Source organism: Trachurus japonicus, chromosome 13 (assembly GCF_045865225.1).
Source record: "Trachurus japonicus isolate A0001 chromosome 13, Traja_1.0".
Classification (NCBI taxonomy): Eukaryota; Metazoa; Chordata; class Actinopteri; order Carangiformes; family Carangidae; genus Trachurus; species Trachurus japonicus.
In genome coordinates, this window is record NC_140919.1 from 8,785,971 (window position 1) to 8,811,776 (window position 25,806).

General features: G+C 43.5%; 3 protein-coding genes across 4 annotated transcripts in view; all 3 read left to right on the plus strand.

Annotated features, from left to right (window-relative positions):
* The window catches only part of LOC146975387 (uncharacterized), a 66,357-nt gene extending 48,377 nt beyond the window's left edge, over window positions 1–17,980 (plus strand). The window contains exons 10-13 of the mRNA XM_085794764.1: window positions 4,182–4,355; window positions 4,445–4,618; window positions 16,668–16,714; window positions 16,867–17,980. Of these exons, the coding sequence (XP_085650890.1) occupies window positions 4,182–4,355; window positions 4,445–4,618; window positions 16,668–16,714; window positions 16,867–17,444 (973 nt within the window). The 3' untranslated portion in view covers window positions 17,445–17,980. The remainder of the gene's footprint in view (window positions 1–4,181; window positions 4,356–4,444; window positions 4,619–16,667; window positions 16,715–16,866) is intronic.
* LOC146975386 (uncharacterized) overlaps window positions 1–25,806 on the plus strand; it is an 81,085-nt gene that overhangs the window by 48,451 nt on the left and 6,828 nt on the right. The gene's annotated exons all lie outside the window — the stretch shown is intronic.
* Window positions 19,095–25,806, plus strand: part of LOC146975391 (dehydrogenase/reductase SDR family member 13-like) — a 6,838-nt gene continuing 126 nt past the window's right edge. Inside the window, exons 1-4 of the mRNA XM_085796621.1 lie at window positions 19,095–19,249; window positions 20,054–20,172; window positions 20,373–20,496; window positions 24,952–25,296. Coding sequence (XP_085652747.1) covers window positions 19,123–19,249; window positions 20,054–20,172; window positions 20,373–20,496; window positions 24,952–25,296 — 715 coding nt within the window. The 5' untranslated portion in view covers window positions 19,095–19,122. The remainder of the gene's footprint in view (window positions 19,250–20,053; window positions 20,173–20,372; window positions 20,497–24,951; window positions 25,297–25,806) is intronic.

The following is a 25,806-nucleotide window of genomic DNA, read 5'->3' on the forward strand; positions in this document are numbered from 1 at the left end:
AGAGCAGCCAACAAGATACAATGATGAAGTTCATGACAGACAACAGGAGGAGCTGGGGTGGAGGTCGGTTGCAAAAAAGCTGGCAGAGGAAGCAGCAGCAGCAAGGGAGGTGACATCGGGCTAGAGCAGTTTAAATGAATGCAATCTGAATGCAATTCCCCAATAGGAAGCCGCCACGGGAGTCAGCTAAGCCATCAGCTGATCTGCACCGGTGATGACAGCTACGCTGTGCTGATTAAGAGCTTGACGTCATGGCCTGCCAGAACTAATGCTACGCTTGATTTGTTGTGTTTATTAAAAGATTGAAGATATTTTCATCAGTTTTTCTCCACCATGCAAATTTATCAGTTGAGTTGTTGTTTCAGGATCCAGCAGCAGAGACCAGACTCTCCTGAACCCAGCTGTCTGTCTTTAAAGAGCGATGACTCAAAGGACTTGGTCATTTTCTTTAAAGGAGGACGTGGATCAGCTGATCAGATGTAAGAGACAAAACTACATTTCAAAGTTTTTGAGTTTCTGTTGAACGTTCTTCCTGTGGAGTCACATTTCAATGATTCTCATTAATAAAAAATATTATATGTATAATAATTGTACATTATGTATAATGTTATAACTTTATAACTCAGACACACATTAAGTGAATGACTGACAGGATCTGACACTGCTGATACTTTAGTCAACTTAAACTCAAACTTATTACAAATTATGAAGTCCATCACTCCTGTTTTTTTTTCAACAACTGTAAAACTTATAAAGCCTATCTCCTCCCACAATTTTTGCTCAATTGTCTCCAAACTTTCTAGAGAGCATCTTCAGACTGTCCTCCACAAAACTTGCTTCTCGGATTTTTAATATATCAAAAATTGAGCCTACAGTGCATGAAAACGTTTGACTGTAAACAGAACTGTAAACATATACAATCCAATTCTTGCTATACATTTTCAATCTTCCTGAAAAAAAGACAATATTTTGGAGTCATGATTGATGAAGTTTGGAAAATATCAGAATTTTATCTCAAAAACTGAATTTTCCAGAACATTTTGAATTCTGCTCTCATGGGAACAACTGGAGTCAATGTAAGAGTATTTTCTCTTGTGAAGCAAAACACTTATCGTTAAAAACAAATCACCAACATTTCCATACTGTCTAGATCATTTTCCAGGGGTGAACCCCGCCTCCTGCCCAAAGTCAGCTGAGAAAGACTCCAGCTTACTTAAAGAGATATTGGTGAATGAGGCCCATTGTTACAAAATGTAGGAAAAGGAAGTCATTCACATTTCCTTAAAATAACTGTGCAGAAAATTGTTTTGTAAAACTGTTGAACGTGATTTGTGTTGTTGTTTCAGGATCCAGCAGCAGAGACCAGACTCTCCTGAACCCAGCTGTCTGTCTTTAAAGAGCGACGACTCAAAGGACTTGGTCATTTTCTTTAAAGGAGGACGTGGATCAGCTGATCAGATGTAAGCTGTAACTGACAGTCAGACTCAGGTTATTGTAGAAAAGAACCAGTTTGTACGACGTGTTGTTGGACCAGGTCTGAAACCAAAGTGTCTCTGTCTGTTGTGAACATCCTCAGGGGACATATAAAGTCCATCTTGTATTATCTCTCTGTACTGATGTTGACTTGACACTGATTCCTCCACAGAGTGGACCAGGAGAGCTCAGAGGTTCCCAGTGGTCAGTCTGCCCAGCAGCATCAAACACAGCTGGACTCCATATTTATGGTGAGGACATGTCCAACAGCTGCTGTTACATCTGTTGTGTTCACCATCATCTCCATGCTGCACTTTGACACCAGTGGATTGTCAGTCTGTCCAACATGGATCTGATGTTTGGCTCCATGGTTTTAGTTTGATGCTGTCACTCATAGAGTTTCTGTTCCAGCTGCTGGAGGAGAACATGGTCACTTTTGTCAAGAACGAGCTGAAGAAGATCCACAAGGCTCTGAGTCCAGATTACCCAGAATGCTCAGGGAGTCAGAGGGAGGATGAGGAGGTGTTGGACGGTGAGGATGAAGAGCAGAGGAGGAGCAGCAGAGAGGCATTAGTGAAGATCACAGTGAACTTCCTGAGGAGGATGAAGCAGGAGGAGCTGGCTGAGTGTCTGCAGCACAGTAAGAGGATTTCTCTAAAGATTCAACATGATGGACAAATGAGACATTCACTGACATCAACACATGGAGGGAAACATGTTCATATAGTCGTTTTTTAGAGGAATTAAAATGTTATATTTTCTTATTGATCTCATTTCTTGTGTTTTCATTCAGAATATTTTGCTCCAGTTTGTGGATATAAACTCAAATCTGTCCTGAAGAAGAAGTTCCAGTGTGTGTTTGAGGGGATCTCTAAAGCAGGAAACCCAACCCTTCTGAACCAGATCTACACAGAGCTCTACATCACAGAGGGAGGGGCTGGAGGGGTCAATGATGAACATGAGGTCAAACAGATTGAAACAGCGTCCAGGAAACCAGACAGACCAGAAACAACCATCAGACAAGAAGACATCTTTAAAGCCCCACCTGGAAGAGACCGACCAATCAGAACAGTGATGACAAAGGGAGTGGCTGGCATTGGGAAAACAGTCTTAACACAGAAGTTCACTCTGGACTGGGCTGAAGACAAAGACAACCAGGACATACACTTCACATTTCCCTTCACCTTCAGAGAGCTGAATGTGCTGAAAGAGAAAAAGTTCAGCTTGGTGGAACTTGTCCATCACTTCTTCTCTGAAACCAAAGAAGCAGGAATCTGCAGGTTTGATCAGTTCCAGGTTGTCTTCATCTTTGACGGTCTGGACGAGTGTCGACTTCCTCTGGACTTCCACAACACTGAGGTCCTGTCTGATGTGACAGAGTCCACCTCAGTCAACGTGTTGCTGACTAACCTCATCAGGGGGAACCTGCTTCCCTCTGCTCGCCTCTGGATAACCTCACGACCTGCAGCAGCCAATCAGATCCCTCCTGAGTGTGTTGACATGGTGACAGAGGTCAGAGGGTTCAATGACCCACAGAAGGAGGAGTACTTCAGGAAGAGGTTCAGAGATGAGGAGCAGGCCAGAGAGATCATCTCCCACATCAAGACATCACGAAGCCTCCACATCATGTGCCACATCCCAGTCTTCTGCTGGATCACTGCTACAGTTCTGGAGGAGCTGTTGAAGACCAGAGAGGGAGGAGAGCTGCCCAAGACCCTGACTGAGATGTACATCCACTTCCTGGTGGTTCATCTGAAACTGAAGAAGGTCAAGTATGATGGAGGAGCTGAGACAGATCCACACTGGAGTCCAGAGAGCAGGAAGATGATTGTGTCTCTGGGAAAACTGTCTTTTGAGCAGCTGCAGAAAGGAAACCTGATCTTCTATGAATCAGACCTGACAGAGTGTGGCATCGATATCAGAGCAGCCTCAGTGTACTCAGGAGTGTTCACACAGATCTTTAAAGAGGAGAGAGGCCTGTACCAGGACAAGGTGTTCTGCTTCGTCCATCTGAGTGTTCAGGAGTTTCTGGCTGCTCTTCATGTCCATCTGACCTTCATCAACTCTGGAATCATCCTGCTGACAGAAGAACAACCAACATCTTGGTGGTCGTCTGAAATGTTTGGAGACATATCAGCACCTTTCTACCAGAGTGCTTTGGACGAGGCCTTACAGAGTCCAAATGGACACCTGGACTTGTTCCTCCGCTTCCTCCTGGGTCTTTCACTGGAGACCAATCAGAATCTCCTACGAGGTCTGATGACACAGACAGGAAGTGACTCAGAGACCAATCAGAAAACAGTCCAGTACATCAAGAAGAAGATTGCAGAGACTCCCTCTGCAGAGAAAAGCATCAACCTGTTCCACTGTCTGAATGAACTGAATGATCGTTCTCTAGTGGAGGAGATCCAACAGTCCCTGAGATCAGGAAGTCTCTCCACAGATAAACTGTCTCCTGCTCAATGGTCGGCTCTGGTCTTCATCTTACTGTCATCAGAAGAAGATCTGGACGTGTTTGACCTGAAGAAATACTCTGCTTCAGAGGAGGCTCTTCTGAGGCTGCTGCCAGTGGTCAAAGCCTCCAACAAAGCTCTGTAAGTGTAGATATAGTAGGATTTATTCATAATTATATAAAAACACTTATGTCTTTTCAACAGGACCAAAAATAAATTCATTTATTCTTTAATTCCTCATGATCATCTCTTCAGACTGAGTGGCTGTGACCTCTCAGAGAGAAGCTGTGAAGCTCTGTCCTCAGTCCTCAGCTCCCAGTCCTCCAGTCTGAGACACCTGGACCTGAGTAACAACAACCTGCAGGACTCAGGAGTGAAGCTGCTGTCTGGTGGACTGGAGAGTCCACACTGTAGACTGGAGACTCTCAGGTGAGGATCCATCCAGCTGTTTATCTGATGACACTTTAACACAGCAGCAGGTGTTGACAGAGGGTTCCTGTGTGTTGTTGTGTGTTCAGTCTGTCAGGATGTCTGGTCACAGAGGAAGGCTGTGCTTCTCTGGCCTCAGCTCTGAGCTCCAACCCCTCCCATCTGAGAGAGCTGGACCTGAGCTACAACCATCCAGGAGCCTCAGGAGTGAAGCTGCTGTCTGCTGGACTGGAGGATCCAGACTGGAGACTGGACTCTCTCAGGTATGGAGAGGCTGCTGCAGCCACACACACTGTCTGATAGAGGAGGACGAGCTGGAACATTTTCTATGGCCCCGTTCACACCTGGTCACACCTGGTATTAACATCTGTTTCATGTGATCCATGCACTGATGACATCAGATCCCATCACTCAGACCATATCCAGAGGTAGTGTAGGCCACAGTGAAGCTCCGCCCACTCCACTGACGTCCTTTGTCACAGTCTGACTCGTCCCAACACAGTTTATACTGAAGTCAAAAGTGAAGCCACAAAGTGGCTCCTTAATGAAAGTCTCCAGCAGCTGGAGCTTCACTTCCTGTCTGAGTCCATGTGCTCTGAGCTGAGCCTGGTTCTCTCTGCTCTACAGTTTCTCTGCTTCCTCTGGACTCTGACTTTGTCAATGTGTGGACAGGTTTGATGGAGCTCAGGACTGGTCCTGAGGACGGCTGCTTTATTCCACATGATGTGACTGATCACAGTGAGTCAGTGTGTCGCTGATCTGTGTGATCAATTTTGCAACGTTGCGTCCCGGCAGAGGTTAGGAAAGGCTCATGTGGCAAGGTGAAGAGGGTCCCGGGCGGGCTTCGAACCCCATACTCTCGGGTAACAGTCATGTGCGCTAACCATTCGGCCAAAGGGACATCCCCTTGGCCAAGTAGCCAGAGCGCGTGATCAATAGGAGTGACAGGACCCTCAACTGTCACACACACAAAAATCAAACAGGACTGCAGATGGTCTGAATATGGAGTCAGTGCTGGAATTTCATTTAACTCTGTACAGTACTGACAGAGATATTAAATATATTAAATGCGTTATTTTATTTTCTTCTTTTATTTCTTTCGTTATTTTTCTGTGATTAATCACTCTAAATTGACGCGTTGAAGTCCCAGCCCCGAAATAAATAAATAAATACTAGGGCTAATCTTTGTATGACTGAATTATTCTGCATAAGACCCTGACTAATACTCATAGTAATGCTGCATTAGCATCAAAAAAAAGTAGGGTAAATAAAAAATGACAATACATAAGTAGTCTAAGAAAAAAAGTGGAAAAGTCCGGGGCCCACTTTAGTATTCTTTCAGGGGCCCCAGAATTCCTAGCAACGGCCCTGATTATCTGACTAACTTGCTTATTTCACTCAGTGGAACGGCGGATCAGCTGGTGTGCAGTGCGCGCTATATTGCCTACTGTATGATCCCCCTCTCTCTCTCTCTCTCTCTCTCTCTCTCTCTCTCTCCATCGCGCTGTACGTCTTCACAAGCCATTCACTTTCTACACAAGCGCACCTTCTCTCTCATGTTGAGTTCCATATTAAGACAGGTGCGTCAGTGCCAGTAGATCGTCGCGGAATCGCGCGTCAGGCGAGAGAGAGAAAGAGAGAGAGAGAGAGAGCGCTGTCAACCACTCTAGACGCGTCAGGTCAGCATAGCGCAGGGGGAGGGATATTAGTATTCTGTGGTGAAAAATAGACTCATTCATGAAATTTTATTGAGAATTTTACAGAGGTGCACAGCGCATGTTTACGGTGTCCAGCGACTGTCTGTGTTTACAGTATTTATCTTTGAAGCTACTTATAGATCGCCTGCTTTGGAGGCAATTCATCTGAGGGAAAAAAGAAAGGAGGAGGAAAAGTGATTGACAGATTAACTCGGGTCAAAATCACTGCTCCTCCCCGTGGACAAATGAGACACTGCAGCTGATTTTCACACGGACTGCAGAGGGGCGTTAACAGTCGTGGCTGCGTTCGCTACGTCATCGCGGGGGATTAAATTATCGCCACGGGCCAAGCAGGAGCCCATCATGGTCCCACCAGGGACCAGGGGGAACTTCAAGTAGCAGAGCTGAACAGGCAGACGCACAGTGGCATGCATAAAACACATATTTTGAATACTTCATGCTGTTGCTATTTTTTTTAAAGTTACCTTTCGTTTCCTTTGGATTTTTGTGCGTATTATGAAACTGTCCTGGTCCATGTTTGTAAGCCTTTTTACCAGGAGTAAATTCCCCAAAGTTGCAACAACTTGTAGTGATCCACTGGGTTTAGCCTGGCCAGCTGGGGTAGTTGATTTGCAGGTTTGCTCCCCAGGTTTTTTGCATTGTGTATTAGGCCAGGGAAATGATCAATTATCCTTGTGGTTTGCGCACTGGGACGTGCGGACCTTTAATGAATGAATGAATGTTTCTTTTTTGCTGTAAATTGTGTGCATAATGCGTAAAAGTGCATTAGTGGGACCGAGGCTTTAAATGGGGAAGTGACGTGGTGAGAGGGGAGGACAGTGAGAGACACAGTCGGCGTTTGGACGGCTGGCGTGGCAGCAATTCCAAAGCGGCATAGTGGATTATTTTTCCTGGTGGATTACCCTGTGGATTATAAAAGCCCCCCAGCAAACATTTTTTGGTTGAAAAGACGTTTAAAAAACGTTAATGCCGACCGTTGAAAATTTTCAAGTTTCTATTTAAAATACTGTATTTAACTATGTAATATTTAACTATTCCATTACTCCCCAACCCTGCAAACAATAAAAAAATATCTTCTCTAAATAAAATTGTTTAGAACAAAGGTTGTGGAATGCAGGGCTGAATCAAAACCACCACCACTAGTCCTCCCTGCAGCCTGTTTCAGGTGGTCTGCCATGGCGCTGTTGACATTTGCCTGTGGGGCTGGGATTCAACCTCATGACAGCATCTAAAATATTAGGGAAAGAGTAAAGAAATTATGAGATGCAAGGATTTCACTGTGCAACCACTCAGTAATATAGACAAACTTTATTATTAGCAAAAAATACCTTTAATCACAGAGTACACCACAGTTTCCCTGAAGGCCCTTTTTTGTTGTTGTTTTTGTTTTTCCCCTTTACTTTTACTTGCATACAGTAGCCCATTTCAGTAGGGTGTGCCCTTTTCCCACTGGTCATACTTTCTCTATATGTTGTTGTAGTAGGACAAACAACAAAGTTTTGGGCCATTTTTTATCATCACAATCCCTCATTCACTCCCTCCCTAGCTTGCAGCCCCCTCGCTTTCAGCTGTGTATTTTTGTTGTAAAATGGCCTGAATATTAAATTTAGAAGGCTACAGTCCGTCGACAGTCCAATTGTGGAATTACATGCAATAGCGAACCAACATTATAAACACACGCCTTAAAGTAGTCGGGCAGAAAGTTTTGTCAAGGCCGCAGCATGAAAACGTTACAAGCTACCATGCTAACTCCCTTACTGCTAAGTTAGCATGCCCGAACGAGCGGCCTCGTCCGCATCGTGAGCAGTGTAAAATGAAACAAATGGTGTCATAATTTCTTGTTGGAACATAGGAAATACTGCACAGTAGTGCATGCACTTACCAAAAATGCTGTATTTGACGACTCAGGCAGCGTGAGTAGGACCGACTCGTTCGCCGCACTCGCTCAGTGCAGCAGCCGGTTATGGTCAAGTCCTCAGCCTAAGTGTTTGCACATGCGCGTTACAGCAGTACACGGCATCCTCTAATTTTACATAAATTCATTAAAATATCACCATTGCGATGTACTGGAAGCTTTCTATTAACAGCACAAAGCTCATATATGTCCATATTTATGATATTTTATGAAACATTAAATGCGTTGAAATTGCGTTTTGTTTAGACGTAATTTCGCCTCCCTCATTTAGAGAAAAAACGTCAATCTAATCAATACAATCTCTTTTGAGAGCTACAATGGAAATTATTATCAACCAAAATTAAACAAATATGTGTTTTGCGCCACGTTGATGTTGTAACCACTTTTTAGACGGTTGAAAAGAGGTTGAAAAACGTTCAAACCTTATATCAACCTGGTTTCAACCGGAAATCAACGTTGAAATTACGGTTTGTGTTTGCTGGGCCGTTTGGACACCGCACGGCCGGGCCCGTTCTCAGCCAAGCGGGAGGAGGGAGAGGACTGGCGTGGTCACCTCGGTGGAGCCGCGGCGTCTCTCCCGTGTGGACAGTAGGACAAACAAACTCTCTCTCACTCACCCTCACCACGCGCCAACACACACGCACGCACACGCGCGCGCGCGCACACACACACACACACACTCATTCCGACGGCTGGGACTCGGACTTAATGGACAGCGGGAGGGGGGGGGTTTCCGGTTCTGTTGATCTGTGTGTAATTGTTTATTATATGCCGCCTGTGATGGGCGCGTTTTGAGTTCAGTGAAATACAGAGACTAGACCAGAGGTCTTCAACAGGGGGTCCGCGACCCCTAGGGGGTCCGCGGAGGTACTGCAGGGGGGTCGCGAAAGTTTTGGTTGAGGGAAAAAAATATGAAAAAAGATATGGAAGTTATGAAAAAAATATCCATTGTGAATATAGGGGTGTTCCCTATCAGATTTTTACATACAAGTCCTTTGTTTTCCTGTAATATAGGTGTCAGGGAGCCTTTGTATTGTGTCTGATACAAACACAGCGCACCGTGGTGTCTCTCTCTCTCTCTCTCGCTCCCCCCCCCCCTCTAAAATCAGCCCGCACACGCACACACACACACCACTGTCACTGGTGCTGTGACACTCGGTCCCTGAACCATCGCCTACACACCACAACCATGGGACTGTAGTTTTCATTCTCCATACGTTAATTCCACAGGCAGCACACACTCATACGACGGTGACGTTTACGCGCGCCGCCACGTCTGCTCATAGCGCAGCAGTAATGAAGCAGCGTCACTGAAACGCTCCGTGGAACCGAGACATGACATGTCATATGTGTTGGTAGAGCACAGCTGCTGCAGCGACCCTCTGACAGTCCCATCGCTGCGTGTCAATCCCCCCTCTCACTTTCTCTCCGCGCCCCGTCTCTCTCCAGCTGCCCTTTCAAAATAAATGCATAAAAAGCCAGAGAAAAAAACAAAGTAGGGGAAACACTGCTTTGTTTTCTCTGTCTTTTTATAGTTTAGTCATGTAATTCTTTCATTGGTGCAGTAGCAGCGTTCAGTTACCACGAGTGTAGTTGTGACCTGTTGTGATCATAGATGGCATGGCATATATTTTTTATGTAAGTCCCTTTGAAATATAGGAGTCCCATGACCAGCCAAACTCCTAAAAAAAGTGTGATTTATAGTCCAGAATATGTACTTTTGGCATATGGCACCAGGGCCTTTGCTAGCAATTCTGGGCCCCCTGAAAGTATACTAAAGTGGGCCCCTGCCCCCTGACTTTTCCACTTTTTTTCATAGACTACGTATGTATTATCATTTCTTATTTAGCCTACTTTGTTTTGATGCTAATGCAGCATTACTATGAGTATTAGTCAGGGTCTTATGCAGAATTCAGTCATACAAAGATTAGACTACCGGGGTTTTTGTGGGCCCCTAGAATTATCATCACCTTTCTCACCTATACAACGGCACTATAGGACCATTTAAATAGGCTATAAAACACAATTTTATACATTATATATAAGTAGGGGGTCCCCGCTCCATCTCTCCATCAGTTTGGGGGTCCTTGGCCTGGAAAACGTTGAAGACCCCTGGACTAGACTATCACATCTGTACACATGTCTGAAAACATGAAAAAAGAACGAAAAAAACGGAAACAAACACATACACACACCCTAACCACCGCTCGGAGTAACGCACATTTGCTTATGGAAATTAAAGCCTTGTCAGAATGGCGGGACGAAACTGTCGGAATGGCAGGACGTTTGCATGTCGGAATGATGGTATGTCTGAATGGTGACATGTCTGAATAGTAGAATGTCGGAGTGGCAGCATGTCTGAATGGCAGCATGTAACCGGGCAGGCTATAATCTTCAATTTGGAGTGACAAATAAAACCTTGAAGCAAGAAGATGTTGCCTTTTGTTTGACATTGACTGCGTTTACATGCACTTCAGTACCCCGATTTCAATCGGGTTTTTTAAGTACCCCGATTATTGATCAAATTCGGGGTATGGTGTTTACATGAAGTTAGAGAAACCCGGTTATTCAGTATCCCTGTTTACATGATAAATACAGTATCCCGGTTTCTGATTACGTCTTACGTGCGCATGTACAGGAAAACGCGGCTGTAATGACTTCAAAACAAGTTTCAGTTCATCAGAGTGGTTTTATTTACATGTCCGGTTTCATTTACATGTCCAACTCCAGGCTCCACAGTTACTACACTTCCCGTAACTGTTACTAAGTTGCTTCACTACCGTTACTTAGTTGCGTTGCTATAGGCTACTAACCAATTAAAAATGAGACCTCTCTGGCAGATAGCGGCCTTAGTATTACTAAATGCCAACATCCAGCTGCAGATATGGCTCATACATCTCATTATCAGCAATGGGAGGAGAGAGCGACAGCAAATACTCAACATGTCCTCACCTCTGACAGGTATCTGGCTGTCACTGCGCGTAGGACAAGGGAGCTGTGGGTGAGAGTGCGTAGCCGTGATTGGTGGGATAGGGTCGTCCTCACAGAGTTTTCTGATTCTGAATGGCGAGAAAACTTTCGGATGAGTAGGGCATCCTTCAACCGACTGTGTGGTGTCGTTGACCCGTTCATGAGACCGGAGGAAACTGTAGTCCGAGCACCAGTTCCGTTACCAATGCGAGTGGCCATAGTGTTGTACAAACTTGGCAGTTGTGGCGAATATCGACTGGTTGCTAACCAGTTTGGTGTTCACAGAAGCACAGTGAAAAAATTTGTGTATATGTTCTGTCGCGGAATGGTGGACATAGCTATGAGCCACTTCATCAAAGTCCCAAGCCAGGATGAAGCCTCCCTGATAGCCGAGCGCTTTCAAAGAGCCTACGGACTTCCTCAGGTGATCATCAGCTTTTCCTTCTTCTTCTTCTCTTGATCAGTTCCGGCCGGCTGTACGCTATCCAGCGTAATGCTGCCCTCCACAGGTCATAAACAGAACTAATTAACTAGATTTTTACTTCAGGTGATCGGCTGTGTAGATGGAAGCCACATACCTATCCTGCCACCTACTGACGGCTACCGGGACTTCATCAACAGAAAAGGATGGGCTTCTTATGTGTTACAGGGAGTGGTAGATGATCAATACTGGTATGACCGCCCACTCCAGCATGACATAATGTTATTGTCAGTTTTTTAGTGAATTCCAAGTTTGTATGGAATGACTGGTTATCAGGCATCCCCAAGCAAAAATCATGTCAAAAGCCATAAATTCTAATACAGGGAAGATTGAGATGAAAATACACCTTGTAACAGACTATGTTAGTCATCTAACAAAATACTATTTTGTGCTTCAGTTTTTGGAGTGTGAACTGTAAAGTACCCGGCAGTGCCCATGATGCCAACGTCCTGCGTCAGTCAGATCTGTTCAAAAAGGCTGACCAGTTGCCTAAGGCAAGTCTACAGTATGACAGTATACAATTTCAAAGCTTGCACTTACTTAGAGAAGTGAATTCTTTATATATTGTGAGAATCAAGAGAACAGAGTGTTTTCCTCCAGCTAATAGTCATCTTCTCTTTGTTTTGCAGAGTTGGAAGTTGATGGACAGGGTGTAAATTTTTTCATCCTTGGTGACCCAGCTTATCCACTGTTAGAGGGATACACACGGTCTCCAAGACTAACCCCTGAGCAGGACTCGTTTAATGTGTATCTTAGTGCTGCCCGTGCCTGTGTCGAAATTGCGTTTGGGAGACTAAAAGCAAGGTGGAGAATTCTTTTGAAAAGGAGCGATCTGCACTATTCATTTTCCCCTTACCTCATTGCAACATGCTGCGCCCTACACAACTTCTGTGAAAAAGAAAAGGACCAAGGCAATCCAAGATGGATGCTTGAGGCAACCATTCTGGAGGAACAATTTCCTCAGCCGAGAGATAATCCCGTGAATGTTGTCAGTGCAGATGGCCAAGCAATTAGAGAGGCACTCAAAAATCACATGGCAGCAAACTTTCCGCTCCGTAAAGGTGTGCGTCTGTGAGCTGAAGATGTTACTACAAACAAAAATATAGGCTACTGTAAATAGTTATTTTGTTTAATTAACAGTTACAATTATTTCAATCTTTAAATACTTACACTCAATTACAGTTACAATTCTTTAAATACTAAATACTAAATTAACAGTTACAATTCTTTCATTCTTTAAATACTTACACTCAATGAACAGTTACAATTCTTTAAATACTAAATTAACAGTTACAATTATTTCATTCTTTAAATACTAATACTATTTAAATACAACACAACAAAAATACAAATAAATTCAATACAGTTGTACAGTATGTAGTCCATCTGCCCTCACTTTACAGTAACATAAAAAACTACAGCTCAAAAAAAGAGGTCTCAGTGTCACTCTCCATTCCTCTCCCCTGAGAGCTACCAGATGGGGGGTAGTATGGTGGAGAAACATTATAACCAGTGTTAGGAGGACTAGCATAGGGAAACCTTTGTGGAACACTATAAGAGCCTCTCATCCCACTAACGAGTTGGCTCACCATTAGTTCCATGGAGCGACTGCTCTGCTGTATAACCTCAGTAAGAAGCCTACGCTCCCGCTCATAGCTCTCTTGGAGCTGACGCTCCATCCATTCGTTCTGACTTTGCTGGAACCTTTCCAGGAAGTCATGCTGGCGGCTGGGGGTGTTGCGCCTTCTGCACCTTGTCCCCTCTGAAAAGAACACACATAAAATATAAGTTACTTGCTTTAAATTTGGTTAAAATTGTGTAAGCAGGATATATGTTCATGTGACAACAGCCTTACTTGTTTATATGTACTCTAACTGTAATGGGTTGAAAAAACTAATCTGCCACATGTAATTTGGGATTAGTATTCATTATTTATTTAAGTGCCTCAGATACATTCGTGATGCACTAATCAGCCACACCATTTCAACTTCCTGCCTAATAGGTAGTTTTATATGTTTTAATTTTGTTGTTTAATATAGTAGCATCAAGCTGTGATGCATTGTGTGTGTTCTGACAGTGTCCTATCATAATCAGCATTCCCTCTTTGAGAAATTTGTACTACAGTGGCTCTTCTGTGGGACTGGAGCCCATACTCCCCGCCTGTATTATTAGTTGCTGTGTTGGAGAAGCTTTGAATAATCTATGTTCGTGTAAAACAATGCATAATTTAAGATAAGATAAACCCTAAATAAAGTGTTTTGCATCATATTCAAGTAGGCTATCTTATTTTTTGCAGTCAGGTACATAGCCTACCACCATTTTCCTGGTTACTTACATCCCAATTTCACTGCATCTACTGTATACTGGTAATGAGTACTGGAGTATTCATTTTCCGCTTGTTTTTCATGATTGACCCATTTTTTTTTTTTTTAAATGTGTGATTACACAAATACTGTAAATTATTTAATGAGAGTACTCAAATACAGAAATCATTTAAAATGTCCATCCCTACTATGTACCATGTTAAGTTTTATAATTGGAGGGCCTGTCAACCAATATATAGGCCCATACTCAGTCACAGGGTCAAACTTGAAGGATTTACAGTACAGATAACACACATGGGCTGTAACTTGCAGTATGTCACTGGTTACCTTGTGTGGATCGGGAGGATGTGTCAGTAGAAGGATGCACAGAGCTTCCTCCAGCAGATACAGGGAGGCTATCGGCATTTGGGGAGTCCTCACTGTCCTCAGCTGCAGGGGTACTGGCTCTTCCTGAGCTTAAATCAGCTTCAAGGTCATCATCTATAGATAGGAACATTAGGTTAACGTCTTGTATCTGTTTATACTTTTACTTTAACAACACTTTAACTGTTTTATACTTTACTCTCGTGAAAAATACTATATGGGCCTAACCAGTGGTGGCCTATTCAGACCCTTACAGTAAGTTAAAGTAATGTTACTTAGAGTTTGGATATGTCTGGGTGTTATATTTAGTGCATATAGTTAATATATTACTACCGTATTTTCCGGACTAGGCCTATATGTCGCACCGGAGTATAGTCGCATCTGTCAAGAAAACGGGAGTGAAGCCGACCTCTCCTCTGCTTCAGAGAGGGACAGCCTTGCACTGTCGGACCTGAGTCTCTGCTCCGTGTCCGAAGCCCGCTCGGGACCGGAGCAGAGACCGAAGACGGGCCGTATAAAATGCTGTGAAAATACTCTGAATTGACTGGGAGAAGCACTACGGCTCTACTGCCGCGAGTTGTTATTTTGTAGCCTATTCGTATGTGTCGTAATGATCAGCTGTTTCCCCTTGCCTATGATTGGTTCAGTGTGTGTGGTAGTGGCGATTGTTTGTGGTTGTCATGATGATGAGGCCGGTCAGCAAAGAGTGTAAACATAAAGTCCGTCTCCGTTTCTCCGTTCCTGTTTGCCTGTTTTCCTGTTCATCAAGACTTATACCACCACAACGACCCCTCATTCTACACTTAGCCTATAGGCCTACCATACTGCGAACACACTTCACAACAAATAAAAGTTCTGCATTCAAAACTGAGCTACTAATAATACTTGAATGTACTTTACATAGGCCTAGTTACTGACCACCACGATTTATAACGTTATGTGCTAACGGTAGATAACGTAAAGACCTTACCTGAGTGTAATGATTCATCTTGTGGAGGCTCAGCATCCTCACTGGGGAAGCCAACGTCAACCCCTCTGTCTGCTGCAGTGGCGAGTGGGCGGTGGCCCAGCATTTCGTCCATAATTTTATAAAACTTGAATGGTGACGGATCGGAGCCACTTCTTTTATTTTGTTGTTTCGCCAAATAATAACTTTTTTTGAGCAGTTTCCACCTCGACCTCACTTGCTCCACGCTCCGCTTCGGAAACCCGGCGTCTTGTAATTTATCGGCGACACACTTGAATAAATCCGCGTTTCGATGTTTCCTCCCATCCAAACACCGTGTAATATTGAGTTCTTTCATTATAGAAAGGCAAAATTCAGTCTCCTCATCACTCCAAAAATACGCTCTTGTTGATGTTGTATTCGCCGGTGCCGCCATGTTGTTAGTTGTAACGTATCTATGGTAACGGTTACGTCAGCTGGCTGAGCAGCTTTCAGATATCGGGGTACTGTGTTTACATGCTCCAGTATCCTGGTTTCTTTCAGGTTCTCCGGGCAGCAAAACCGGGTTTCTCAAAATCGGGATATGAGCTTATCCCGATTTCTGGAATCGGGAAATGGTGTTTACATGCGCAAACACAAATTCGGGGTACTTAAAAAACCCGATTGAAATCGGGGTACTGAAGTGCATGTAAACGCAGTCATTGATATACATACAGTAATTCAATAACAGTTGTAAATAAGGTTTATTTTTAAATATTTTACAGTTCAAAAGTAAGCTCACTACTGTCTGTCCCATAGAAGAACATGACAGCAGCAGCCTGTCAGTCAGCAACAGGAGGATCTCCTTTGTATTAGAATTTGAAAAATATAAATAATCGTTTTTTTTCACCACCCCTAATATCGGATCAATATCGGTATCGGGCCGATTTTGAAGGCTGCAATATCGGTATCGTATCGGAAGTGAAAAAGTGGTATCGGGACATCCCTATAAGTGACATCACATGGAGAAAACACATGATGAAGTGTTTCCTCCTCGTCTCCTCCTGCTCTGTATTGTTACCTTTTTAACCCTCTCTCTGTCCGAACCGTAGTTGGGAGCTGGTTATTATGTTTGGCTCGTTGCTGGTAACTGGCGTCTTGGAGTCCGGGCCAAAGTGTAGGAAGGAAGGAGGACGAAGTCGAACCGTTGGTGCAGAACCGCACATTTAATTCCTCAGTTTATCAAGAGCAGAACACAATACTGGGCCTGGTCAAACTCTGGACACTGTTGCAGACTAAACACTGGAGCATTAACAGCACCTAGCTCTCTGTTTGTGCCTCTATCACTGTAGATGTCTTTTCCTTTTCCTGTTTACCTTCCTGCACCACTACGTCACACACACACACGCGCCGGCCACGGTCTTAAAGGGACAGTGACAGTATCATCACTAGATAAAGACTCCAGCTCCTTCTTCTCTGTGCTCAGTGTTCATCCATACATACCAGCCTCCATGTGAACACAGTGATAAAACAGTGTGTGTGTGTGAGAGCCATGTAATGTCCATGTGTGCATGCTGACAGAGAAGGTGCTGCTCTGACCCCCCTCCTCCTTTCAGGGTGGAGCCTGCTGGAGTCCCATGGTTGACACCAGGTCTGAGGAAGTGTAAGTCTGTTTTTACTTTGATTCATGGAAACAAAGCAGCACATTCAACCATCTTCACACTGTCACATCACTGACCTCATGAGTCTTCATCAAACTGTCAATAACTGATCACATGATCAATAACTGCAGCTGTGTCTTGTTCTCTCCATCAGATTCCTGTCCACTCACAATCGACACAAACACAGTGAACACAAACATCAAACTGTCTGACAACAACAGGAAGGCAACACTTGTGGAGCAGGATCAGTTATATCCTGATCATCCAGACAGATTTGACCCGTGGTCTCAGCTGCTGTGTTCAACTGGTCTGACTGGTCGCTGTTACTGGGAGGTCGAGTGGAGAGGAGTCGTTAATATATCAGTGAGTTACAGAGGAATCAGAAGGAAAGGAAACAGTGATGACTGTTGGTTTGGAGGGAACGATCAGTCCTGGAGTCTGAGCTACTACTATGATGATTATGGTGGTAATTTTGAATGTGGTTACATTGTCTATCACAATGACATACAGACAGATATCTCCTCCTCTTCCTCCTCCTCCTCCTCCTCCTCCTCCTCCTCTGTCTCTAACAGAGTAGCAGTGTATGTGGACTGTCCTGCTGGCTCTCTGTCCTTCTACAGAGTCTCCTCTGACTCACTGATCCACCTCTACACCTTCAACACCACCTTCACTCAACCTCTGTATCCTGGGTTTACACTCTACAGTCCTGGTTCCTCAGTGAGTCTGTGTTGAGTGAAGCAGAGTCTCCTCCTGTCACAGAAACCTTCTCACTGTTGAACAGACAGTTCAGTCTCTACATGTCTGTCTCTGTCTCTCACTCACGTTTTCACATTCATGGATTAAATCAATTGATTTCTTTAAACTCTTCTCAGTGATTCTTATAAACTTCTTCCTTTAGACACACTTTACTCTTTTGTAGGCCACTAAAAATCATTTGAGGAAAAAGAAAAATACTATGTTTCTTCAGTTGCTGAAATATTGGACAGTATGGGGGACATGGATTAGAATAAATGTACGGTTTATGTGTACAACAGTGGTAACATACACAGAACTAAAAAATAATAATTTAAATACTGGACGAGGTAGTGGAGTGTTATCAAGAAGAGTTATGTGTCGGTCCTGATGAATGTCGATAAACCAAAACGTTGACCCAACAAACAGCTTTGATGTGAGTGGGAAGCAAGTTGTGATTTTGCAGTGAGGTAGTGGAGTGAACAGAAAAATAGTGACTTGTGCAAAAGTGGCAGATTAACAGTGCAAAAAGTGTATGGACAGTAAATATGATCAATTAAATGTTTTTTTCTTTTGTATGTTTTTACTGAATCAATTAATCGATTTTATATGTCATGTGTATTTTCATATAGAGCAGCACAAAAACCACACTGATCCTATCAGATAATAATCATTTCTGTCACTGAGTTTATTGTTAAACTGAATTGATCTGTCCTGTAAATAATTGGATGTGAAATAATAAATAAAAAATGTTTATAGGAACCATGTCTGTTTATTTGTCTACCTTATGGGTGGTCAGGTGTGTGTTTTTTTTTTACCCCTTGATCACTCACTCCCTCACTCTCTCCTTTTGTTTCCAGCAGCTTCACATCAAGTCCTTTTTTTGTTGTTGCATTGATTCAGTTATGTTTTTCTTGTCAACATTTCAACTATTAAATGGGAACATCACACAAACCTGGACACAGTAATAGGCAGTTGTTTATCAGAGCACATCAAAAACAGTCTTCTGTAGGCTACTCATGCAGATGAGTGAATACAGGACGGCCCTAACCCTAATTAATAAACAAACATTATGTTTACATATATGTCGATATTTATTTATATTTCTTTTTTATTCATTTATCAAATTTTGACAAAAATGGCACTCCATAGTGTCCAAACTGTCCATCAATGTGCAACCTTTAATTTGAAGGCCAACAGTCCCCATTTCCGACTCCCACTTCCTGGTTTGTTTCTCATTACAAGTTGGATAATGAAACAAATTGACGTTTAATCTCACTGAGTTTTATTGTACATACTCATTCAGCGGAAAGTGAAGCCGTAGAGCGCATGTTTACTTTCTCTGATAGTGTAATTCATTACTTTGAGACGTTAGGCTACTCTCTCTCTAAACCTTATAGAGTGACGTCTCTTCATTAACCCCTGAAAGACCACCGGAAGTTACTTAAGATGTCGGAGTTGGTTTCTCCTTTAAGGCTAAGTCTTTCAATTAGTGAAAATGACAAATCATCACATTCATTCATGTATAAATTTCGACTTTTTAGCTCTTTAAATAACCTATATAGGCTACTTTTTGTACTTCCATCCAGCCACGTGAACTTTATTTTGAAAGTCCCAACCGGAAGAGCTCGCTGTGCCGTCGCCCGCCTTGACTGAGCAGCAGCGGTGCAGCGCCGTGATGTCGCTGCTGCTGTGTCTCGGAGCAGCAACAGTCTGCTTCTACGTGATAGTTTACTACGGTTTGTTCCGAGGAGCGAGATGTTCGAGTCCCGTGACGCTGGAGGGGAAGACGGCCATTGTTACAGGTAACGAGCCTCACCTGTCGGCTGCTGCTGCACGTGGAGCAAACAGCCGTGACGTCGCTGTTTACTTCAAACACTGGTTGTTTTGTGTCAAATCTGATTTAAAAAGGGGTTTATTGTTAATAAAACAACACAGTTTAACGGCAAAGTGAAGGTACAGTTGGTTTAATGGCCGATGGATCAATGTTTCAAAAATAAAGGTCAGGTGATAAACTTCAACAGGTCCCAACTAACAGGAAAAAGAGTTTGCATCTTAAAATATCTAATAATATATGAGTCAGATTTTGACCATATCATACTTATCATAGCCCTGACAACAAATTAACAAATCAAAGCTACTATTTAGGAAAATAACCAGCATTTGAGGAAATACAGTGATAGTATATTTTATTTAAAAGAAAGAAAAGTGAGGGAGCTAACCTGTTCAGTTAACACACCTGTACCCGTCCAGGAAGTTTACCTCATAATATGTATGTCACAGTATCTCTGGTTATTTATTACCTACAATGAAACATCAAATAGTCAATAGTCAGTTGATTTTTTAATTGTGAGTGTTGCTACATCCTATTATTTTCCCCCTAAATTCTATTTTTGTGACTTGAGCTGCACCATGATGTGGATTGGTGGCTCATCCAACTGTCCTTGTCTCATATTTTACATTTTAATCCCTTTGTGAATGTGTTTCCAAGTAAATAAATATTAAATACAAATGGTCTTGATTGACAGTTAGGCTTCACTGAGTTCAATACGGTGCCATTTTTGTTGAGTTTGACGTGTCTGAAATGTTTTTTTTCCCCCCGTACACAGGAAGCAACACTGGCATCGGCAAAACCACGGCTCTGGATCTGGCGAAGAGAGGAGCGCGGGTGATCCTGGCCTGTCGAGACAAGGAGAGAGCTGAGGCCGCTGCTTTCGACATCCGCAGAGTGAGTAGTACTGTACGGCACGAGGAAGACGCTGCGTCGTCGGCTGCTCGTTGAGATCGCTGAGTCCACTTCACATGATGTCAGTAGATCAACTAATCTGAAAACCGTGACCACAGAGCAGAGTGCAGATACACACCTGTTTGATATCAGCCTCACTTTTCTTCTTCTAACCAGAGTCCTTGTTGTTGTTTATGTTTCAGGAGAGCGGGAACAACCAGGTGATGTTCATGCAGCTGGATCTGGCGAGTCTGAAGTCCGTTCGCAGGTTTGCCGAAACCTTCTTGAAGACCGAGCCCAGACTGGATCTACTCGTCAACAACGCAGGTGAAGATTATGTAGAAATATGATGAAATAGTCCTTTACCTTGTATGGTCCATCCATGTTTTGTCTTAATTTCATGAAACAAAGTCAAGTCAAGTCAAGTCAAGTCAAGTCACAGTTTATTTATAAAGCACATTTAAAAACAACCTCAGTTGACCAAAGTGCTGTACAATTGCAAAAGCACAACACAGTTAATCACAAACACTACAACAAACAACAAATAATTAAAAACAACACAAGGGATAGTAGTCACTTTAAAACAAATCTAGATTAAAAAGAAAGAATAAAAGAGAGAGAGAGGGAAAGAAAGAGAGAGAACCAAGATTACTCGCTTAGCTGGGAGTGAACGCCAAGGAGAAAAGATACGTTTTTAAAAGTGTTTTAAAATGTTCAACAGACTGTGCAGCTCTAACATGGAGAGGTAGGCTGTTCCACAGCTTAGGAGCTGCGACTGAGAAGGCTCTGTCTCCACGAGTGGAGAGTCTGGACCTGGGTACTGCAGTGCTTTCTGGTCAAGGCCAACAAACAATGAATTACAATAATCTAAACGTGACGTAATAAAGGTGTGAATTAATCTCTCAAATACATTTCTTGGGAGATAAACCTTTGCTTTAGCCAACAGCCTTAGTTGGAAGAAGCTTGTCTTGACTATGGAGGATATCTGCTTGTCAAACCTAAAGTCGTTCTCTAAAATAACACCAAGGTTCCTTGCAAAAGGATGACAGTAAGACTTAAGGGAACCAATAGCACTGTCACATCCATCAAGCAAATTTTGTTGACCAAATAAAATGACTTCAGTTTTGTTTTTGTTCAAAGACAGAAAGTTAACTTCCATCCAAGTTTGGATATCTTTAAGGCAGTCTAGTAGAGCCTGAACAGAGGCTCGCCCATTTATCTTTAGGGGTAGATAGATTTGAACATCATCGGCAAAACAATGAAAAGAGATGTTGTACTTTCTAAATATGGATCCCAGAGGCAACATATATATCGAGAAAAGGAGGGGGCCCAAAACAGAACCTTGGGGCACTCCACAATTTAGAGGGGAAGTGGCCGAAGAATGCTGGCCCAGCTGGACTGAGAAGCTCCGGTCTGAGAGGTAGGACTGAAACCACTTCAAAACAGTGCCCCTAATGCCCACACACTTGTTCAAACGTGACAGAAGAATTTTATGATCCACTGTATCAAAGGCAGCTGTCAGATCTAAAAGGACCAGGACAGCAGAGTTACCAGAGTCAGCTGTCAAAAGAAGATCATTAAAAATTTTTAAAAGCGCTGTTTCTGTGCTGTGACGTGACTTAAACCCAGACTGGAATTTCTCTGAAATATCATTTTGATCAATAAAAGACTGAAGCTGTTCATATACCACCTTCTCCAAGACCTTAGAAAGAAAAGGAAGCTTGGAGATGGGCCTAAAATTTGATAAAACTGTCTGGTCAAGGTTATGCTTTTTGATGAGGGGCTGGACCACAGCATGTTTTAAAGCAGCTGGAACACAGCCGGTCATCAGAGATAAATTCATCAGGTTCATAACACAGGGGCCAATAATATGGAAAACCTCCTTAAAGAGGCGGGGTGGGATGCTGTCAAGAGGACAGTAGGAAGGCCTGAGGTGCTTTACAATATCAGTTAAAGATGGGAGGGAGACATGCTCAAAATTTTCAAAGACAGCAGGGGATATAGGAGGGACAGCAGGATCTGATGCAGACGGCAAAAGAGAGGACCTAATATCAGAAATTTTATCAATAAAAAAATGTAAGAAATCTTCACACAGTTTAGATGAAGGAATAATAGCATTGTGATCACAGGGGTTCAAAAGATTATTCAGAGTACTAAATAGAAACTGAGGCTTGTGGCTGTTTGCTGACACAAGATTGGATAGAAACTGACTTTTAGCAAATTTGACAGATTTTTGATATTTGATCAGACACTCATTTAAGATTTCTAAGGAAACTTGTAGATGATCTTTCTTCCACTTTCTCTCGGCACGTCTGCATGTGCGTCTTAACGTGCGAGTAGTGTCATTAAGCCAAGGCTCTCCTACTCGCTTAGAACGTTTGCACCTAAAGGGAGCCACTGATTCTAATATGTCAATACAGGTACCATTAAACATGTCCAAGAGCTCATTAAGGGTGAGACCACAATCGTGAACCTGCAGTACAGAATCGCAAAAAGCAGCAGAAAATTCACAGGCAGTAGAAGGGTTAATAGTGCGCACACGGCGCTCCGTGGCGCACAGTTTAACCAGGGAATGAGGCAGTGTGATATTAAATAAAACAGCAAAGTGGTCAGAGATGTGTATGTCAACAATCTCAATGACATTTAACTCCAGACCGAATGACAATATGAGGTCCAGTGTATGTCCCTTTTCATGTGTTGGGTCTGATACAGACTGAGTAATATTAAAAGAGTCAATGAGGTTTAGAAAGTCTTGTACCAAGGGACGCGATTCGCAGCAGACGTGGATATTAAAATCCCCAACAATTAAAAATCGGTCATAGTTCACTGTTAGTCCTGCCACAAAGTCCGTGAAGTCGTTGATAAAATCCTTATTGAACCGAGGCGGACGGTAGACCACAGCGCACATGATGGGTGTAATGCAGTTTAAAACGAAAGTCTGCAGCTCAAAGCTGGAGAAGGAGATCGGCGGTGACAGACGACATTGGAAGCTGGATTTAAAAACAGATGCTACCCCCCCACCTCGGCCAGTGGATCGGGGGGAGCTGAAATACACACAATCCGGGGGGAGCAGTTCAGAGAACTGGATAGACTCACCGATCTGAATCCACGTCTCCGTCAGGAACATAAAATCCAATTCACGAGAGGTGAAAAAGTCATTCAGAATAAATGTCTTGTTTGCTAGCGATCTAGCATTCAGGAGAGCCAGGCTAACGGTCGTTTCCCCGCCGCCCTGGTTGGATGCACGGCGCAGCGGCCGAAGGTTCCTGAAATCCACACCGCCGTTGCGGACCCGGCGTCTTGGGGGGGGGGACCTCCGCCAGCAGGTGAGGGTAGCCGGGGGCCGGGCACGGCGGCATCACAGGTTGAATCCAGCGAAGGTATACAGGTTGCCGGAGCCGCGCACGCGATCCTCTGAGAAGATGGCTAGGATCCGTCCAGCAGGTAGATTGCTTTAGGTTCTTGATTTTCACCAAGACACCTGCTCTCTTTCCGCGTTTGCGGAGGCGCTTCCTCCGTGAAATAACAACCGGAGACCGCCATAGGTAGGCTGGTACCGCCGCCAGGGGAGGGGGGAGACCCGAGGTTTGATCGCCTAGATTAATTTCTGGCAGTGTGTTTCGACATGATCCGATGTCAAAAAGTACTTGTCGATCATATACCAGCAAGGCAGAGGAATCTTGGCACAGAGAGCAAAATAATACAGCAGCAAACAAATATAGTAGAGCCGGTAGACGGCAAGCCGCACACGCTGGCGCCATCTTAGTCAGAACATTGTGGTAGAATAAGGAGACCTAGTTCATTCTGGACCACAAACATGTGACATGGATCTATTGGACATGGACTAAGCATCAAGTCTGAGGTCAGAATTGCTCCAAAATGACGTTCAAATATTCTCTCTAAAAAAACACATAGGTTTGAACCATTTGAATATCTATATTTTCACATTATGCCAATACAGGTGGACAAACTAATACAACAAGACATAACTACTGGTATAAGTATTTTTATTTCAGTTTTAACATGTATTTGAAAACATACCTACACATTGCAAAATAAGTAAATGGACTAATATCCTATACCGTAAAACTTTTAAGACCGTAGACCGTAACGCAATCGAGGCTCCGCATTTTTGCCGTGACCAAAATCCGAAGTATTTCCAAACGGGGCTTTTTAGGTTGCTGGGAGTCCAAGCCGCTCTCTCTGCTCTGAACTTTCTGACATTTAGTTTTTCTCTCTGCCATCTGCTTCTGCCGTTGTTTCTGTCGCGTCTCACTTTCAGCAGTGAGTGACGCTGTGCAAGTGCAACTCCTGTGACCTTTCACTGCAGTGCACCCACTCACAAAGCAGCCGCTGATGTGTTTTTTTCCCACAGTTGAATATGAATTTTTACAATCTAATCTGTTTTTTTTTTAAATATTAAAATATATATTCAAATTTAGCATAATCGTTGACAGCCCTAGTGACGGTACCATCACTAACACCTGAGTTTTTGGGTACAACACAAATCAAAACTACAGAAACATCATCATCGAGCACGGCTGTAGAGGTAAACTATGAATCAATAGAAGTGTTTGTATGGAGAAATCCAGAGAGGAAGAAGAGGAGTTGGATGTGCACCTGGTTGCAGCAAGAAAAAGATGCAATGCCAGTTTTTGCAAAGAGAGCCTGAGGTAAGTTGTTTTTTTTAATCTACATAACTGTATGTTGTTTGAGGCATCACAGTGTGACGTCATTCCTCACACAGTGTACACAGTCTGTAATACACTCTCTGTATTTCAGGTGTGATGGGTCCGGGGCGGACGGCGGACGGCTTCGGCGCGGCGTTGGGGGTGAACCACCTGGGTCACTTCCTGCTCACCAACCTCCTCCTGCAGCGGCTGCAGCGGTGCGGGCCCAGCCGCGTCGTCACCGTGGCCGCGCTGCTGCACCGCTTCGGTAACGTCCACTTCCCTCTGCTGGCGTCCGAGAAAGATTTGGTGTCGGGTCGGTCCGGCTGGCACGACCTCCAGGCCTACTGCAGCAGCAAGCTGTGTAATGTGCTCTTCACCAGGGAGCTGGCCAACCGGCTGGAGGGCAGCAGAGTCACCTGCTACAGTCTGCACCCAGGTCAGTGGACTACACACGGTTTAAAACTAGAGCTTTTAAAGCTCCATATAAAGGTAGATGTTTGTGTTAAAGCTCCTTCAAAATAAAGGTAGATGTTTGTGTTAAAGCTCCATACAGTATAAAGGTAGATGTTTGTGTTAAAGCTCCATACAGTATAAAGGTAGATGTTTGTGTTAAAGCTCCATACAGTATAAAGGTAGATGTTTGTATTAAAGCTCCATACAGTATAAAGGTAGATGTTTGTGTTAAAGCTCCATACAGTATAAAGGTAGATGTCCATGTGTAGTGTGATTATAAAGCAGCTCTAGGTTCTGTATTAATACTGTGAAAGTATCAAAGCCTCAGTCCACAGAGAAATGCACACAGCCTGGATTCAGAAACTGAGCCTTAAAACCAGCCGCCAGGACTTCCTGTCACTTTGTGATGTCACAACAAAGCCCCGCCCCCTCACCACCTAGACAACACCATCCATCCAACAACAACTTGCAGGATTTGGTTTCTCTGAGTGTTTTATTCTGAAATCTGCTG